A 19,785-nucleotide genomic window follows, 5' to 3' on the forward strand; every position below is an offset into this window, starting at 1 on the left:
ACTGCTTATATCGGGTGTAGGCATCAGTTAAGTATACAGATTTCACAGATGGTTTCAGTGGCTGAAATCTGAGAAGTTCTAATAATGATTTTTATCCCCACCAAACTGAAAGTATTAATTTAATGCTGAATGTTTCAAATATTTAAAAAATTGAACATTTATAAGAAGATTTACTTGTAAGAGACGGAATACTTCTAACCCACCTTGCAGACCACCTGTGGAATTATACATACAGGAGTTTCCCTGAGCATAATAAATCGTTGGACAAGAACCTGGGCTCAATTCTTCTTCTGGAGCTAATGAACCAGCCCTGCTTCAAACACCTGTAGCAAAACAGGTCAGCCTCTGGCTATCCCCAGTCCACAGACTCCTGAAGGAATACTTGATTTCTTATTCATCTTGCTGGGGTGTACTGTGTCCAGAATCCTAGGTTTTTAATTGCTAGCAGGGCCCTCTGTTGGCATGCCAAGGAGTAGGCGACTATCAGACACATTTTTTAGGTCAGTCCTAGGGAGCATCCCATTAGGCAGTAAGCAGATCAAAGCCAAGACTGCCTACATCAGAGTGGGCAATTATTTTGGGCAGAGGGCCGCTTACTGAGTTTTAGCAAGCCATCAAGGGCTGCATGACGGGCAGCCCAAGGCAGATAAATAGTAATTTTCTAAATTTTTTAGGGGCCCTGCAGGCCAGATAGAATGGCCTGGCAGGCCGCATTTGGCCCCTGGGCTGCATTTTGCCGGTCCCTGGCCTACATCTACGTTATAGTCTGAGATGTAGCATTATGAAGGTGCTAGTCATTAAGTTGTCTCTTTTCTAGGATTCTTTGTACCGCCCTCTGGCTATTGGTCCCAACATCAAAACACTAGCTAATAGCTGTGCTTGCATATGAGAGTTATTTTTACTACTTGTTTATTCACTTCCACTGTGATGTCAGTTTTGTGGGGGGAAAAACTGGGCCTTTCTGTATTAGCAGCAGCAAAATACAGCATTACCAGACAGATATGTAATGTTGTAAACTATCAGAGACCTCTTTTCTTTCCAAAAAGCTTGAAAAACAGGTAGTGACACACTAGAGGGAGACAGAATTTGGGGAAGAATAGATTTTATTCTTCATTGCTTGTCACATACTGGTCACAAAGTGGAAAGAGGGAGAGAGTTCACTGACTCCATTCTCAAGGGTTTGCATTTTTCTGGTACTTACAGCTTGGCTGCACCTTTTTTCTCTTCCTCTTCAACTTCTTAAAAAATAAGCTTGAATTCAGAGCAGTGATATGTTACTCAGAACATACTTAACAACTGTTAAACTAATCCTGACTGGGAGAGTGGACCTCTTGCCAGTAGAGCAGTGGTTCTCAACCTCCTTAGACCAAGGGCTCCCCTCAGAATATGCCAGCTCTTAGTTGTCACTTATTTTTGGCTACATCAAAATAACACAGCAGTCTCTGCTGCAAGGAACTCAGAGGCCACAACAGGGCAGAATGGTTTGGGCACTCTGGATTCCTGGTGGGAATCTCTGGTCGATCTTGTGCAGCATGTCTGCACCCCTGGCAGTGCTAACATTGTATGGCACCCGGAAAAGGATCCCCAGGCACCCCAGTGTGCTACAGCACCCTGCTTGAGCATCACGGCAGTAGATGAATGCAGGCAAGCCCCAAGAACTTCCTCTCAGGAGATGATCAAACTGAGGCCCTGCAGGAAAGTAACAAGTTTTTCAACTAGTATAACCCTTGCCTAAAAATCCTAAGAGTCAAAAATAACTGCATGAAAAAGGTGGCAACTAGTACCACAGCTCACAAGCCTGGCTTGAGAGGGAGAAAAAATGCTCTTGGGCCAAGGTTCACGTAGGACAGCAGGCCTGCAGTACCTAGAAATGATCCCCAGAGGATTCAGTCTCTTCCAAGCAGTGTGTTGTGAGTTCTCCTCTCCTTCCCTCATCCCTCCTTGGGCTGGGCAAAGGGAAGCAGGGAAAGGCAGAAGACTGGTTTGGCATGTTCAAATAGATTTTCAGGTTCTTTCCCAGTCAAGCCTGAACACCTTGTTTTTCACTTGTAGTTTCTCATGAGCTCTTGTCTAACATGGAGCTGTAAAACTGCGGTTTGACACACTGGGGTACAAGTGAAGCTGAGGGGACCTCAACATAGGCCAACAACAGGTGCTACGTGGGTGGGGAAAGCTGCAGAGGTTGATAGTTCCCAACCCATGAGATTCGGCCTCTCTTTTTAAGAGGCACAGCACGAGTACAGCAAATACATAATCTAATTTTTAAACATTTTATTTTTAAAAATTATAAAATATTTTGTTTAAAATTAATTTTTAAAAGTTAAAAAATTAAGATTAAAAATTATGTTTAAAACGTTCTAAAATTAAATTTTAAAAAACGAAAAAGCACGTGTCTGTCAGCGCAAGCGTGCGGTGACATTCCCCCGCCGCCCCGGCCCGGCCCGGCCCGGCCTTGAGACTGCTCCGCAGTCCAACAAACCGTACACCGAAATGGCGGCGCTCGCCAGCAGAAACCGGAAGTTCCGTGGGAGTCAACGGAAGCCTCCCACAGCTGGGACAAATGACAGGGGTGGGAAGATTTCGAGCCGGCGTCCGTACGGCAAAATGGCCGCGCGGGGCTGCATAGGCTGGAAGTCTGGTGGGCGTAAACGGAAACGCCCATGGAAGGGACAAAGGGAAGGGGTGGGGCCCCGATTTTGGTTCCGTACGAAATCATGGCGGCGCCCACAGCTCAGCCCGGAAGCTCTGCAAGCTAGGGCGGAAGCTCTGGTGCGCAGCGGGCGGGGCGGGCATCATGGCCGACGAGGAGGAGGATGCGCCGGTGAGTGATGAGATACGCACCGGGAAGTGGGAGAGAATGCACTGGGCATACGGTAACCCCTCCCACCTTTTACCGTCCGCAGTTTGAGGAAGATGCGGAGGAGGCGGGTGGCGGCCTGGACGGCGGGCAGGGCAAACGCAAGCGCCTCTTCTCCAAGGAGCGTGAGTGCCGGGGCGTGCGCGTGCGCGGAGGTGGGATGGTGGCACCTGGCCCTGTCAAGCGCGAGGCCCGGGGAGACAGTAACTGCGCATGCGCGGCCTTTTCCACTCTCTTCCGTAGTGCGCTGTATGATGTATGGCTTCGGGGACGACCAGAACCCCTACACCGAGGCCGTGGACATCCTGGAGGACCTGGTCATCGAGTTCATCACCGAGATGGTGCGTTTGTGCCAGCCCCACCTGCTGCCAACGGGGAGGGTGCCTTGTCTGGGTGCATGGGCCACCCCATTGCCTGGCACAACAGTGGGGAGCATTGCTTGTGAAAAGGAGCCTCATGAGGTTCAACAAGGACAAGTGAAAAGTCCTGCACTTAAGACAGAACAATCCTATACACATAGGCTGGGGGGGTGCTGCGTGGCTGGGCAGTAGCTCTGTAGAAAAGGACCTGGGGGTTACAGTGGACAATAAGCTGAATACGAACCAGCAGTGTGCCCTTGTTTCCAAGAAAGCTAACAGCATACTAGGCTGCATTGGTAGGTGTGCTGCCAACAGGGTATGGGAAATGATTATTCCCCTTTGCTCAGCACTGGTGAGGCCACATCTTAGATTTCATAGACATTAGGGCTTGAAGGGACCTCAGAAGATCATTGAGTCCAGTCCCCTGCCCAAAGGGCAGGAAGTCAGCTGGGGTCATGGGATCCCAGCAAGATAAGCATCCAGTTTGCTCTTGAAGGTGTTCGATGTAGGTGCTTGAATCACCTCCAGTGGCAGGCTGTTCTAGATCTTGGGGGCTCGGACAGTAAAGAAATTCTTCCTTATGTCCAGCCTGAAATGGTCTCGTAGTAGTTTATGACCATTTGACCTTGTCATCCCTTGGGGCGCTCTGTTGAACAAACGTTCCCCCAGGTACTGGTGGTCACACCTGATAAACTTATAGGTGGCCATCAGATCACCCCTGAGCCTGTGCTTTTCCAGGCTAAAAAGCCCCATGACTCTTAGCTTATTGTTGTTAAGGTCTGTTTTCCTGACCTCTGTTCATGTGCATGGCTCTCCTCTGGACTCTCAAGCTTCTCCATATCCTTTTTGAATTGTGGAGCCCAAAACTGGACGCAGTACTCCAGCTGCGGCCTCACCAAGGCCGAGTACAAGGGGAGAATGATGTCCCGGGATTTGCTTGAGAAGCATCTATGGATGCAAGCCAGCATTTTGGTTGCTTTACTAGCTGCAGCATCACATTGAAGGCTCATGTTCATCTTCTGGTCTATGATGACCCCCAAGTCTCTTTCTTCCGTAGTGCTAGCCAGCGTAGCACTGCCGAGCCTATAAGGATGCTGCAGGTTTTTCTTCCCTGGAGTACTGTGTCCAGTTTTGGGCCTCCTGCTATAGAAAGGATGTGGACAAATTTTGTTGCCCAGTGTATGGCAACAAAAATGGTGAGGGGGCTGGGAAACATGACTTCTGAACAGAGGTTAAAGGAACTGGGCTTATTTAGCCTGCAGAAGAAAAGATTGGGGGGATTTAATAGCAGCCTTCAAGTACCTGAAGGTTGGTTCCAAAGAGGGTGAAGCTAGACTGTTCTCAGTGGTAACAGATGACAGAACAAGGAGCAATGGTCTCAAGTTGCAGCAAGGGAGGTTTAGGTTGTGTATTAGGAACAATTTTCTCACTGGAAAGGTCATAAAATACTGGAATGGATAACCTAGAGAGGTGGTGGAATCTGCATCCTTGAAGGTTTTTAAGACTTGCCTAGACAAAGCCTTGGTGGAGATGATGTAGTTGAGGGTAGTTCTGCCTTGAGGAGGGTATTGGACTAAATGACCTCCTGAGGTCACTTCCAACCCTCATCTTCTATGATACTATTGCATTATAGGCCCCTTGGGTTGGTGAGACACAACCTGTGACCTCCTGAGGACCCCCCCAATCCTAATTGTCTATGATTTTCTGTGATTTCAAGAGCCTTACTACAGATGCATTCCCAGCAGTTCACAGTAACACAGCAACTGTGTTCCCTGTGCTTCCAAGAGAAAGGAGATGTGTGCATTGCAGTCCATGTTATGTTTTAAATGATACCTTTTAAAGAAATAAGTGTGCACCTCCTCTGGTGATTTTCAGCCAGGGTGCCGCAAAGCTCCCTTAAAGGTCGCTGCACAATATTAGGACTTAGGTGTGATAGCACCTACCTGTGGTTCATAAAATAAACCCGGAGACTCAGCTTTTTGCCTTCCCCTGTAGCAGTAGGCATGGCTCTCTTCCTGGGATCCCTTGAGCATATATTGATAGCATTGGATAGAAGCAGGACCTTTGCTGCTATGGGTCCCCTGCTTTACCTGTGGCAGGTTAGGACAGGGGATGTCACCTGGGGGTACTTGGGAAGGCAATAGGGGGTAGGCAGAAGCGAGCAGGGACGAAGCGCTGCTGCCTCCCAGGAGCAGGGCCAGGGTGGGGCGAGGGCAGCAGTGCCCCTCTGGGCTGCACAGCCACTGGTTGTACATGGGGTGGGGGGAAAGATCATGCACAGCAGCCACCGCTGCCAGCCACGGCTGCCACCCACCATGCCATGCTGCCGCCACTCTGCATCTGGCTGTGCACCCCTCCTCCCCCCCGTTCCATGTCCATCTGCCGGGGGTACACTTATTTAAAAAGGTTGAAACCCCCTGGTTTAGGATGTTAGGTCTGTGTTGTGTCCTAGTTGACAGTAGTCTTACATAGATATTAGATTATGGTTTGGATAGGGTTGATCCTGCCTCAGGCAGAGTGTTAGACTAGATGACCTCTGGAGATCCCTTCCACCCCTTCTCTCTGACTGTAGTCTATGACTTTGTGACATGCTGCCCTGCTGGGTTTCTGAGTTGTTTGCAGCAGAAGACCAGCTCTGCTACTTTTCTGTAGTCAAAACTTAAAGAGGTGGGGGGTTTTCAAATCCAGTGGTTCTCAACTTTTTTGGACTCAAGCTACCCCTTCATCACTTGTGTGAATTTGAATGGCACCCATTTCAAAAACTAATTTATATACTACAGTTCTTACTGCAGGGACAGGTCTGAGCCTGTGCTCATCTGCTTGTCTCTTCACGTGATGCTTATCCCCTTACACCTTGGGGCATTCTTCAAAGGATCTAGCAGTAGCTGAGAGTGCCCAGGCACCCTGGTTGAGAATCTGTGTTCTGTTCTAAGGCTGTGCCTTGAGCTGGATGAGGGGTGCCTTGAGTATAAAAAAGTTGAGGCACTGCTATATGGGATGTGGATTGTTTTGCTCTTGTAAAAGAAGTGTCTTGCTGTCATTATCCAAGTGTCTTTGAGTGAAGTTGTCTAGCTCAGCAGATTCTTTTTTGAGGTACCTGCACTATATATACCGCATAATTTCTTGTCACTGCCTGATGCTTGCCATGCTCTGCTTCCCCAAATCAGTCTCTAGTTTAAGCCTGCTCTCCTACTTGTATAATTTTGGCTCGGGTGTCATCTACAAATTAGGTCACATTTCATTATGCACAAAACACTTGGTGAAGGCTGCTAATGCAAAGTGATTGGGTTGTTTATGGGATTTTAACTTCTTGCATATTTTTTTCCAAGCAAAATTACTTAATCATGCTACAGCTAGCATTTTGAGTTGCTCATGAAAGAAATTCTAGAAGTGTTGTGTTTTGGCTTGGGGTGCAAGGGACAAAACATTGCTGCCCCTGGACTGTATTTTAGCTAGGATCAGACTTGCTTTCCACTTCAGAAAGTGCCATCTAAAAACAAAAGGAAATTTCCACTTCGGCTTTAGGAGGGAGTGGGAAGCATAGATAACTGAAATGTATTTTCCAATAGACTCACAAGGCCATGTCAATCGGGCGACAGGGTCGTGTTCAAGTTGAAGACATCGTCTTTTTGATCCGCAAGGACCCACGGAAGTTTGCCAGAGTTAAAGATCTGTTGACAATGAATGAAGAACTCAAACGGGCCAGGAAGGCTTTTGATGAAGCCAACTATGGATCTTGATCCCTTCCTTTTGTGTGGTGCAAAGATGGTATGTTCCTAGGGACTACCCATTATTGGGACCTACCAAAATTACAGCAGAAGTGTGCTACACAGCAGCTCCTTTAATCTTGGTGGTTCCTCCTGCCCCTGTTGCTGGTGGCCCTCCTGCTTGCTGCTGACTGGCTGGAAGGTAAAAACACTGGCATATTTAAAACTGGTTTTCTCCTTCCTGCCAATGAGCAGCAAGCATTGGGGTACCTTTACCGGTGGGGTGTGGGGAGGGCATGGGGACACATGGGGGAACCTGCAAGATTTCATTGTGATTTTGGTAGGGCCCTGCCCATTAAAAAACCTTGCCTGCCATTATCCTTAACCATTTTGGCAATGATTCCATCCCTCCTTTCCAAAAACAGAAAAATTAACTATGATTGGTTTGGGGATTTTTAGGCTAAGTATTAGGGTACCTTCTGTGCTTTTAAGCCTTAACTGGCCCATAGCGTTGTCTGTGAAACTAGTAGCTTTATCTCATTGCATTTGTTGTTAATTGGAATTTTTGTACGTTATTTTAAGACATTTGGGGAGGTTGTCACTAAAGAGGACTAGAAATCCTCATTGCTTTCATTTTGTGGCAACATATTCAAGTCATGTAGCAGATGACTAAAGCAGTAAATATGAACTGGGGTTTTGGTTTTTTTTATTGATTTTATTATTTTTTTTTTTTTTACAGATATTCTGGTTCTCATTAGCACAGATGCTTTAGAGCTCAGATCCCAAAAGTGGATTTCAAAGGAGTGGGTGGAAAAATTTTGTCTGGACATATTTGACCAAATGCACTGTATACCTCTCCAAGTACAAACTACTAGGAGTTTTGCTTTTCCATGTCTCCACCCTGATGATGGGTATTGAATAAAATGTTTTAACACTTCATTCCTCTTGATCTTGAGTGAGCTATTGGCTCTAGCTGTCAAGACACAGGACAAATGTCTTTATATGGAGACAGGTAAGTAACAATGCAAACAAGGTACTCTGTTTATCAGAAATGGTCTTGTTTATTCATTACTAAATGCTAATGAGGGTGATTTGTACTAGGGTACAGACTGAAGTCATCTGGGTTCCAGATGCCTGAAACTCAGGTTCATCCAGCCTACACTAACTGTAACTAAACAAAGATTTTGATAAGTAATCTTGAAGAAAGACTAACTATAACACATTAGGCATTTCTTGTCTGTATAATTGATAATGTTGAAGGGATGTTATTTCCTGGACCTTTGCAGCTATATGAGGGGTAGGAATTCTTGGGGGTGATGCCTTCATTAGACCATGTGTTTGGCATAGACATAAGCAAACTTTCAGGTATCAGTACCCTTCTCCTTGGGTCTCTTCTTTCAAAAAAATTTTTGGCATAGCACTTATTAAACTTTCTGAAAAATTAATTTGCATGATAGTGGCAGCTTGGGTTAATGGGTGCAACTTACGATCTGGGGTCTAAATCCTAACAAAGCTGACTCACCTTTCCTCCCTAGGACTTAACATGGTCAGATCCTGAGGAAAGGCCACGTACTTCTACTTAATCTCCAAGAATGAAATAACTCACCTGGGGCTCTTGCAGATGTATTCCCCTACATGTCTCTAACCCACTGGTGTGATAGTATTTCTGATGCATTTGCTAATGCTATATCCATGACTTATTTTAAATGCTTACTTGTAAATAGACACCAGCTGAAGCTTGCCTCTACTGTCTTTTGTTAGACTACAGAACTGAAATTTGTTGCCTGAAACCAGCATTCAACCATGTAGGTAATCAGGTTTGTATTTGCAAACACTTGTTAGCAAAGAAAGTTGCAACATGGCTTCTGACAAAACTTATTTAATAATTCAGGAGTAGAATTAACTGTCACCATTGAAACCTGGTAGCATTCATGAGAAACATGAAATGTGTGGAATTATGTCCCCAAACAAGCACCATCACACTGACTTTACAGAAATATGAATGACATGAGGGAATACTGTAAAAAGCATTGGTGCTTACTGGTGGCACACTTTAAGGTCATTGTTGTAGGCACCGTAAGTTTGCATGATAGATCTAGATACATCTGTATGGAATACCTTCCCTAAGACTTATGGAAACGGATAATCCTTTGTTAGAAGTGTGAAAACTGCCAGACTTGAATGCCTGAGTGCAATGCCAGATAAGATGAACGTGAAAAAAAAATATTACTGCCCTTCCAAGCACTCTTGGGAAGTATTTATGCACAAGAGTAGTTTCACTGAACGTAACAGGTGTGGTCTTCCTACACAGCAGGTTGATGGACTGGGAAGAACTTAATCTATAAGCAGTGTCCAGGAAAGTGTGATTGTGATTAAGTACTAACCACAGATGCTTATATTAAACTTCAAATATGGTACAAGCCCACTTTTTCTCCTGAAAGGAGTGCAACACTATCTGCTTGTGTTATTCAGTTTTAGGAAGGAGAATCCACTGCAAGGGGCAGCCTTGAAGTAGTCCAACTACTTATACTATACAGTCACATGGCATCCGCTCACCTCTGGCAGCTCAGCCTGAGCTGTAGCATTTTCTTGTGTAGCATCACTTTGGAGAACAAAGGTTCTCATGGAAGGAATGCTCGTGAAAGCAGTTATATGAGAGGCTTGCTCCAGCTTGTTATCACAAGGCTTGGATCCTGTGCGTCACTCAGGAGAGACTTAACTTCCCAGACAGCAGGAACCCTTTGGATTCAGAACTTGCTCCCTAGAATCCAGCCTACATGTTCCACTGCCTGTTCTCAGATGATGATTACTGTACAGAACATGTAAATTAAGAGGAATAATACTATACAGTTTATATTGGAATATACTGAATATTCAGTGCTATAAAGTTTCTCTCCCAGGGCAGGGAAAGAATTATATCAAGATTCTTTCTACTATTAGTAGGTAGTCTGAAGCAGAAGAAGCCCTCCTATATTACACAGCACCAAACATTCTAGTGGAGACTGTTCCTTGCAGGGCTTTTAAACACTTGATACCTCAGCATACAACAGAGCCTGGGACACTACAGTTTTCCTTAAAAGAAAAGGAGTCCACAAAACAGCTGTTCCCCAAACAGCCCCATATTCTTGGGTGCTAGGGTCCTGCCTACTACATGTACACAATATGCCACTGTAAAAAGCTTGCTTTAATGAAACTGCTTAGTAAGGCCACATTCTTCTATGCAGTACATCTGTCACATTCAACTTCTAAGTGTGAACCAAATGTCAGCAGCATTCTTGTGACTTCAGGTGGAAGGCAACAGAGCAGCTAAAAGCAATTGTAACAAGTAAAGTTTGACAAAAATAACATCATCTGCCCATGCCACCACCCAATGTCACACACCCACTACTGCAAAAATGTTGTCTATATCATCGTTCTCACTCACTCCTTTCATTAAAGGCCAAGGATTTCTTCCCCCTGCTTTCAGTTCAGAGGTCCCCACCTTTTCTTGTTTTTTGAAGGGCTTGGCAGCAGGAAGGAAGGATGCAGCATTAGTCCTGTGGCCTTCACGGATGGCAGAAACATTTTGCTGACCAAAGCTTGGAGTCTTCTTTGACTTTCTGGACAGTTTCATCCTGATTCTCCTCTGCCAACAGGACCGTAGTCTGTAATATTGCTTTGGCAAATGTGCATTTTGGGAGCCAGAGAGCAGGAATTTGCTGATAGATGCTTTGACACAGCTCAGTTTTTTCTGCAAGCTTTAAAGAGAAGGGGGCAGGGGGAGAGAAAGGTAGAACACAGTTTAGTGACTGATAAGAGTAAAACATTTCTATCCGGCTAAGGTTCGACCCTGTCTGCTTTGGGGGATTCAGTACTCAGGTACTTCTCCATCCTTTTTGTGTGTTGCAAGATATGAGCTGAAACGTCCACAAAAAATAACTTATTCCTAGTAGGGACACAATGTTTACTCAAATCCATGACACACAACAGGCAGTTACTGCAAATCTGACTCTAGCCAAAAATCAGAACCAAATCTAAGTCACAGCCCTCTCTGCCACTTACCGTCAGGCATGGCTCTGGTTCTGGCTTCATTCTCTGCTGAAGTATAGAACACATGGAAGCTCAGCCACTGCCCAACCAGGCAACAGCTCCAGGGCTGGAGCTTCTGGGCAGGAATGGAGCCAGAGCCATGCCTGACCATAAGGGGAGGAGGAGGCAGAACAGACAGTACAGGACAAATTTAAGGTGACCCTCTGATAATTTGATTCTGCATGGAAAGTTACAGCAAGTTTGTCAACTTTCTATATGTAGAATCGAATTACTGGGGAGGGAATCATTTTAAATTTGTAGTCTTTATATTTCTGTATCTGTAAACATTCCACCAATTTGTCTTCACAGAGACTTGCACGGGTTTAACCAAAACTACCATATTCTGATGGAAACACTTCAGTTTAAGAGCAGCTTGTTTCAACTGAGCTCAAACCATATTTACCATCAGTTACCTAGGAACAAAAACCCACTTTTATGGCTGTGCCAGAAGGGTACAAGAAGGAGGTTTACTCATGTAGTTATCAGAATTTTAATTCAATCTTTAAAGTTATACCAATGCACCCTTCCCACATAGCCAAGGCCTAAATAGTAACTTACTGTGAAGTACTGTCTCTAGAAACCTTAAATCTATGTTCAAGGAAACATACCTGCATCCTTGGGCCTCCACATGCTGTAGCCGGTTGCTTTTCAATAGTTTGTTTTTTAGAAAGCAGGTTTCTGCCCTGAGCTTCTTGCTTCTGAACCAAAGAATGGCTGTTCTGAGTGCTTCTGAGAGTTCCCTAAAACAGTGGGCTTCCCGAAGGGTCAGCACCAGAGATCTGCCGTGCTGAGACCTCACTGCACAAGAGGAAAGTGGTGCTGGCCTCACTTTGGCTTCAGGAACTGTTAGCATTAAACTTCTATCCTGAAAGAAATAAAGGGGAAGAAATCAGTCCCTAAAAAAACAGCAAAACATCGAGCTTCCCACAGGAGGGAAGCAGAGATGCTCAGTGTTAGAGAAAACCCTTTTACTGCATGGGGAAGCAGTGGGGCAGTGGTCTAGCCATTAAGAGTACAGCGCTAAAGAACTTCAGATTAAGGCTTTATTTCCAGGTCTACCTAACTTGCTTTGAGATTCAGGGAAGTTCTTTCACTTCCTTGCATTTGCTTTCTCCAGCTTTAAAACAGAGACTCCCCAGCACAAGCTCTACACCAGGCCTGTACAACATGTGGCCCACAGGCCACCATGCAGCCCTCCAAGCTGTTTTCTGAGGCCCGAGGTGCTGCAACAGGAAAAGTAAACACTGTACTTTCATTTCGGGGGTGGGGGGTGATGTGATACCACTTCTTGTGAGGTCTTTGAATATGGCTCACCAGCCCACTGCGTGATAAAAACTGTGATCTGGCCCCACATTCAAAAGGGCTGGACACTCCCCTTCTCTACACAATGCCTCTAAGGCTGGGCACTGAGAGTGCCTTCTCTCTTGCTTTTACCTATGCAATGTTTCAAGTGTGTTGCATCTTGTAATTACATGCAAGGGTTTGAAGTGGAGGTTTGGAGGAATCATTAGATAAATCATCATCTGTAAATGCAGGGGAATGGATCAAAGATGTAGAAGGCCCCTTCCAGTGCTGTGTTCCTACCTGCAAAGCACCTGGCCAATTAATGAAAGCCAAGCTAATGGTTTTCATGGCAAAAGAACATGGGGGGGGGCAGAGGGGGAAGATAATGTCTAAAAGAGTGGGAGCCAACATTTTTGGCAGATGTCACAAATTAGCCCTCTATCCTCTCCCGAATGTCACTCCTACCCTTTCTGCCTGCTGTTCTGTTGTGCTCCCTGCCTGATCTACTGCTCTGATTTCTTCCTCTGTTCATGTTCTCTACCCAATTTACCGCTTTGCTTTCTGCTTTTTATCCTGTCTGCTACTGTGCTGCCTGTCCCCTCCCCAATCTATCATGTACTATACATAGAGACTATCTGTGCCACTTGTGACACCCTGGTCTAAAATGCATGAAAAGTATTTGGGGCTGGAAGCCTTCTCCAAAAGGTAAAAGTCTATTTTAAATTATGCCATACAGACCTTTGGGACTCGGGCTTTCAGTTGTCTGCAGAAGGTCTTGACATCAAGTCCCAGATGTTTCCCTGAATTGGGGAGAGAAGAGAAAAAAACATCACTTAAAAATGGGGAAAAAAATATTTGGGTAAGTTCTTTCCAGAACTGCACTGCAGAACTTCACCCCAGCTGGGCTGTTCAGTGTGCTGCACTGCCATACAGGACCACCAGGTCACAAGCTAACAGACCCTGGAATTTGCATCCATGCTCAGCAATGCCAGCAGGCAATCAATCCAAAAAGCAAAAAGGCAGGTGAGAAAGAACTATACACATCTGCCAGGTAGATGCACAGGACAAAATTGAAGAAAAAAAAAAAAAGTAACTAGATGGGTAAAAAACCCCATAAAATGCTCTTATGCTTGGAACTGACTGGAAAGAGTGTCTCGTGATTACAGGACAGAACTAGGGAGTCAGAAACTGGGTTCTGGTGCTCAGCTCTTAGCTAGTACACACTCCATTTCACTTCACTTTTCCTCTTTAAAATAAAGGGGATTTAATGAGAAAAAACAATTATATAGGGCCATGGGAAGCTTCCTTCATTTGTGCTTCTGAAGTGCAAATTACTCACATCCCCTCAAAGCTAACACAGACACCAGAAAGCAGGAACATAGCTGCACAACTTTACACTTTACAAAATTGCAAAGCTATCCTAGGTCCTAGCATGCATTTGGACCAAACAACCTCAAGATGTAGAGTACATCCCACACAAATATCCTTGGACCAGGCCTTACAAGCAACTGCTGCATTCCACAGGATGAAAGTTAGGGAGGGCCAAAGAGCCAGTAGCAAATTTCTAACGTAAGCCCTTTCCCCGTTTCCCCTGCAAAATACCAGAACTCTACCTTGGTTGGTTCTCTTCACCAGAACAGGCTTCCCAATGTCAACGGGGCGCTGGGCACCCATTTTCACTTTGACCCTTGGTGGAATGGCCAAGCCTTCTTTTACACAGGACCTGGCTGCTGTCTCAGGTTCTGCAGAGAACACTTTGTTCAACCATCTGCTTGCTTTTTTTGTTGTAAGTATTTGAGACTTCCTTTTCTTGATCTCTACAGAAAGATTAACTCCCAAAAATTCAGCAATCTCAGAGGGGAAGGTAAACCCTTTAACATAGGGCATCTGTTGGGTCTTGGACACCTTCTGCAGCAACCCAGACAACGCCCCATATAAAGACGTAAGCCTCTGTAACACGCATCTATAAAGAATCCTGAGGAGACAGACAGAAAACACAGGGGCATGAACTGCCTACAGACACTAGCTGGTCTAGCCCAAACAAAGAAGCCCCATTAAATGCAAAGCCAAGGGAGCAAAAGAGGCTATGTACTACCCCAGCACATGAACATACCCAGGCTGAAAGTAAACAATCAGTGCTCATTACGTGCCCGGTACTGTCAGTGGCTTGGCATTGGTAACCCCAACACCAGCTAACTCTCATTTTCAAAGCTTCTAATAACAGCCCTTTTGACACCCACTTCCTCTTAACACTATTTCTGGCACCCGTAAATGGAGAGCAATTAGCTAGCAGACATACATTACTATGCAGCTAATATGAATTCAATTAAGTAGACAGGAGGGCAAAAGGTACCATGCCCATAAGTGATTTATGCAAATATAAACAACAAGTTGGTTCTGAAGCATTATGCAGCTAAATAAATAATGCACTTACCTGGGAGGCATAAGTGAAGTCCACAGTATTCACTAAACATTCGGTACCTGCCCCTTCTTGCTCTCAAATGTTTCCCCTCCCATGTTTCTCCCCAACACACATACATTTCTGGGCTCTGGTTTTATGTTGTCGGGCCACCTGCCCTTTGCTGTGCCCCACATTTGTACTTCCCAACTAGTAGCCTGCCCTCCCTTCCTTTTCAGGACTAGTTCTTGACTTGATGGAGGTGTCTGAGACCTTCAGAGGACACAGAATATAGACTGGGACTGATTCAACCCTGTGAAGACACCATCCACTGCCTGCATTACAGAGACTTCTTCCCCCATATAATGCACCTCATGGATCTTCACAAGCTTTAGGAATGAGCAAACTCCCAGGTGACATCAAGCCAAGGCTCTTTAATCAAAATTCTTCCCCACAAACCATTCTTCCTCCAATTCAGTACAAGTGGGCCTGTTTATCTGCCTTTAACATTCTATACACTTTTCGTTCAATGCCACCTCAAGAAAAGCTACCCTGTTCTGAACAGAGTGGTTAGCATACTTTGATGCCATATCACAAATGACTCTATATTTTAATTAACAATGCTAGCATTTTCAGCCTATGTTTGAATCTTTTTGTCATTTTTTCATAAAATGATTCACTGGAAGAATCAGGGCCAGTAAGGAACAGCTCTATTCTACCAACTATATTCTCCACACAAGACAGTTAAAAAAAATCACTTACTGGAAAAACCCAGCAGTTGAACATGATGGTGGTATTATAAGTGCCATAGAAATATTTTCATCATCAAGTATGAACCCTTCCCCATCTACACTAGCACCTATTCCTGGGATTCCTGTAAAAGCCTGTCTGATTTCAGGTAGGGTGAGCCATTCAAGTCAGGGCAGGGAAGAAGCCTTGATTCATTAGCTCAACACCGCCATTTCTTGGTGACAACAGGCACTGAGGCCTGTGTCATACCATGTACTGATTAAAGTAACAAGGGCACAGCAGACAGGTGATGAACAAGAAAAATATATTTTTTCAAATGTATACAAACCATAATCTGCTCAACAATCCTGAGACCACAGTATTCAAGAGTATGAATTCTTCTAAACACAGGTGTTTAATGGTCAAGCTGAAAATAAAGCTTGTTAAGGTGAGAAAAACAATAAAAACAACACAGTGTAATTCACTGAGCAGAGACTTTCCTATAAGGCAGTTCAGAAACCCATCTATGCCTGGCAATTACTTAGGAAAAGACCGTTCAAACCTGGGATGAGTTAGGGCTATAACAGCAGTTCACCAGCAGCCTGAAGTCCATACCTGCTGATCTGAAAACAACTGCCTGTAACCAAAGGCTTTTTAACTAAACATCATTTGCCCGTTTATCAAATGTTATCAGCAATGAGAAGCCTGCAGCAGATCATATTTGGCTTTCTGGTAGGAATTTTCATTTCCAGGCTCCCAGGTTTGTTAAGAAGGATACAGGAATGCTTTGCAACAACAGTCCAGTAGACGCAGCAACAACTTACAGCCTCCCAAGACCTTCACTGCTACCACTTCCATCACAGGCTGGCTGGGAACTAGACGCTCTCCAGGATTTTCAGATTTATTTTTCCTGCAGTGAGGGGGTGGTTACACTTAGCATGAAGTTCTTCATGGCTAAGAGTAGCATTCAGTCTTCTAACAGGAGGTGATGACACTTACTTAGAACACAGTTCTGCCAGGTCTTGAACGTAGCCCACTAAGTTCATCAAATTCAAACGCTTCAAGCTTTGTTCAACCTAAAAATCCAACAAAGTCTTTTGGTCAATACTTTTTCATTTCTCAATCAATGGGTCTTTGTTAGTATTGCCCATTGTTTTTGTGTGGGCCTGCCACACCTGGTGCCAAACCCACTGGCACATATAAATATCTACACAAGGGCAAAGACGATCTCTGGATGACATTATTGGGAACGTGGACTTTAGTCTTTGCTTGAGTCCTCTATCAACTGATCCTGCACATTCCAGGCAGCTTCTTGCAATTGTGGCTATTTAAATTAAGCTTGCAAAAGAAGCTTCAGGAGAAACCAATCAGAAGAATCAGAACAGAAAATCTGGATTCCAACCTCAGTTTTGTTACTGCAACAGGCAGCATATTTCATGCCCATAATGTCACAAAATTTGAAAGTTACTTTGAGACCACCTTTGAAAAACTCAGTTTCATCCTGCACATTCCAGTTAGTAGAAACAGTATTTAAGGCAACCTTTGAATTATTCCCCCTTCTCTCAACAGAAATACAAGTTCTGTCCAATCTAATGTGTTATATTGCACTTCTTGAAAGTTGCAAATAAAATGAACTACAGTAAAAGTTCTGTTATCCAGCATCTTATAAGCCGGCATGCTCCACTAACCGGTACCAGAAATCAGAAATGCCCACCGTGGCACTTGCGGTTTCTCCGAGCCCCCATTGCTTGGGGCAAAGCAGCTTGCACTGCTGAGCCCCCACAGCCTGGGGGCATAACAAGCTGTACAGGACCCACTTCCCTGTCCCATGGAGCCCGCCACGGGAGGGGCAGATGGACGCCCCAGATGCGGCGTGAGAAGCAGTCGCCAGGGCTGCTCAATTAACCAGCATATTTTGTTTTCCAGCATCCCCCATTCCCAGGGGATGCCAGATAACAGAGCTTTTACTGTATTTATTTAGGTTTTTAACTGAAGCTGAAAGTGTCTTGTCTTGTCTTGTTCCCATTGAAATGAATGGTAAAAATCTCTCACCAGCAGCCAAATTCTCTACCCAGGATCAATAAAACCTAAATTAATGAGATTCATTTAGAATAAAATGCACGTGAACAATGTTATGAAGAAATTCTTGATCTGGGTTTTGGTAAAGTTTCATAACAAGGTTGTAAGAAAAAAATATTAACCAATAATTAGGGTTTAGAAAGCTCATTCCATCAACTATTACTGCAAAATAATATGAATCAGTATGATTTTCCCTGCTGACCTGTTTCAGAGACAGGTAGGTTTTATGATGAGACATTTTGCTGTGGCAGACGTAAAGGATCGCATGCAGGACTCTTCCTTCAGCATCCACAGCTTTGTTGTTCAGCCATGTGAGAGTGGCAGAGCACTCTTTACTAACTGCTGGAAGGAATCTCACTGCAGGGGTGGGGGGAGGAAGGGTGAGAGGGAGAGAAAGGAGGATTGCAGGGGAGAAGAAACATTACTGTTTTGCAGTTCCACATGAAATAAGACAGCACAATCATATAACAGTCCACACCCCAAACTAGATGACCAAAGAAATGCATCCCCTAAAGTAAAGCCTACAACCCCAATCTGTCATCTCCCCTCACACAAAACAGCTTAAAATCCAGAAGGGATTTTTAAAAGCCATTTCCCCCCTCCTGCCTTTTGCTGCCTGCACACCCCTTAGCTGGGAGACGGGAACCAGTGTGATGCAGCAGGGCAGCGCAAGGAAGTAAGAGAGGAAGGACAGTGGGCCTGGACTCTGAATGCTCCAAAGGAGCAACAATACAACAATAACTACACAGGCATGGGTGGGTTTGGAGAAAGAGGGGCAACTGCTTATGGCTTTTCAATAAAAACTTGCAGTCTTTTTTTTTGGGTGGGGGGTTAGGGGGGGAGATATACATGCTTACCCCCCCCAGCAGGAAATATACATTAAAGATGTATATCATACACATCCTAATGTGCCTGTAGGATTACCAACGTTGTTTGACCAATCTATCCTGGGAGGTTTCCAGACCGCCAGCATGCCCGCACCACACAGCACAAATGTGTCCGTGTGCTCACGTATCTAGTACAGATGATAGCGTGCAGACTTTACGTTAGGAAGGCAAATGCACTTTACTGCTACATTATAGGAACCAGTGGCTTACTGTCTAAATCGGATTCAACATTTCATATTTATTTTGATGAAGGCGATATCTTTTATCTCCCTGGTGACTCTCAGCAACCCCCTGTGGATTTAGATTGAATTCCTAGACTCCATGGCACTCCTACACGTACCCCACAACTCCCCTACTGACTACCATGCATGCACACACGTGACATCACAGCCCCAGAACACGTTTTTCCAGTCCCAGGACGCAGAAGCGCGCGCGACGTCACGACCCCAAGATGCAGGTGACGTCACGACTCGAGGGCGCAGATGCGCGCGCGTGACGTTACGAGCGCCGCGCCAAGCCAGCTGGGACCGCGTGCCCTGCACGCCAGCCTCTCGCCCACGCCTGCCCCCCGCACAGCCCCCTTCTCTACCTGAGGGGTGTTGTTCTGGCAGGGCCACCGTAGAGCTAGTGGCAGGCCACGGCACGTTCACCCGATTCCACGCAGCTTCCCCAAGCCCGGGCGCCGCCATGCTTGCTAAGGGCGGCGAAAGGGGCGGGGCGGGGCGGGGCAGGGCAGCGAGGCCAGAAGCATGAGTGGGCGGAACCAGAACAGAGCTGGGGGGCGGGAGAGCAACACTGCGGGCTGTACCAAGTATCCCGGGAAGGGGGTGCGTGCGCAGGGCTCACTGTCCCCGGGCAGTGGGAGTTGCGAAGTCGCCGTGAACCCAGTGCGGGCCGGAGCTGGGGCTGGCCTTGCCCCTCGGCCTGGACGTTCCCAAGGCAGGGTGCAGGGGCCCCTTGGCAGGGGAGCCAGACACATAAGAAACTACTTCAAGGCAGCCCAGTCTTAGCCAGGCTGGGGTGGATCAGCTGCTACGTCCTGTGGCACTGCCTGAGGTCCGCCAGGCTGCGCTGACCTGCCTCGGAGCCCTCGCTGTAAGTCAGCCGCCAGGACCCCTGCTGCTCAGGGTGCCCCGTGCCCCCAACACGCACCCCCCAAACAGGGCCACTGTGCCTGCCAGCCAGGGAACCCGCCTCAGCCTTGCGGGCAACATCAAATGAACCAGGCTCCCTCCTGGCCGCCAAAGCAGGGCGGGTATCGGCCACCTCTAGTGGGAGGCCTGATGGTTCTTTGTACCTGGAGGTGGATGGGGCCAAGAGGCGGCAGCTCCTCATGTTGCAGCCGGGGTGACTCTGTCTGGGGACTTTTATTTCATCAGGAGAAACGCAAGAAAAGCCAAAGTGAGTTCTTCTGAAC

At 45.9% G+C, this 19,785-nt stretch overlaps 2 protein-coding genes across 3 annotated transcripts; one reads left to right on the forward strand and one right to left on the reverse strand.

Moving 5' to 3' along the window:
- The first annotated feature begins 2,727 nt into the window (after window positions 1-2,727).
- TAF13 (TATA-box binding protein associated factor 13) lies at window positions 2,728-7,862 on the forward strand. Its single transcript, XM_090056402.1, has 5 exons — window positions 2,728-2,821; window positions 2,904-2,982; window positions 3,101-3,198; window positions 6,786-6,984; window positions 7,663-7,862. The coding sequence occupies exons 1-4, from the start codon at window positions 2,795-2,797 to the stop codon at window positions 6,954-6,956; spliced, it is 375 nt and encodes a 124-aa protein (XP_089912528.1). The 5' UTR covers window positions 2,728-2,794; the 3' UTR covers window positions 6,957-6,984; window positions 7,663-7,862.
- Window positions 7,863-8,786: 924 nt separating this feature from the next.
- On the reverse strand, window positions 8,787-19,074 carry RMP64 (ribonuclease MRP subunit p64). Of its 2 annotated transcripts, XM_090056389.1 has the most exons (10): window positions 18,958-19,074; window positions 17,684-17,838; window positions 16,402-16,478; window positions 16,181-16,312; window positions 15,752-15,829; window positions 13,889-14,250; window positions 13,014-13,075; window positions 11,600-11,856; window positions 10,405-10,660; window positions 8,787-10,229 (listed from the first exon to the last, which is right to left on the reverse strand). In XM_090056389.1, the coding sequence occupies exons 1-10, from the start codon at window positions 19,055-19,057 to the stop codon at window positions 10,140-10,142; spliced, it is 1,569 nt and encodes a 522-aa protein (XP_089912515.1). In that variant the 5' UTR covers window positions 19,058-19,074; the 3' UTR covers window positions 8,787-10,139. The 2 variants fall into 2 exon arrangements, with proteins under 2 accessions (XP_089912515.1, XP_089912507.1); XM_090056381.1 differs by having other exon boundaries at window positions 8,787-10,660.
- Between the last annotated feature and the right edge of the window lie 711 nt (window positions 19,075-19,785).

This window comes from Crocodylus siamensis, chromosome 1 (genome assembly GCF_052110815.1).
Source record: "Crocodylus siamensis isolate JL-2025a chromosome 1, ASM5211081v1, whole genome shotgun sequence".
In the NCBI taxonomy this organism is placed as follows: Eukaryota; Metazoa; Chordata; order Crocodylia; family Crocodylidae; genus Crocodylus; species Crocodylus siamensis.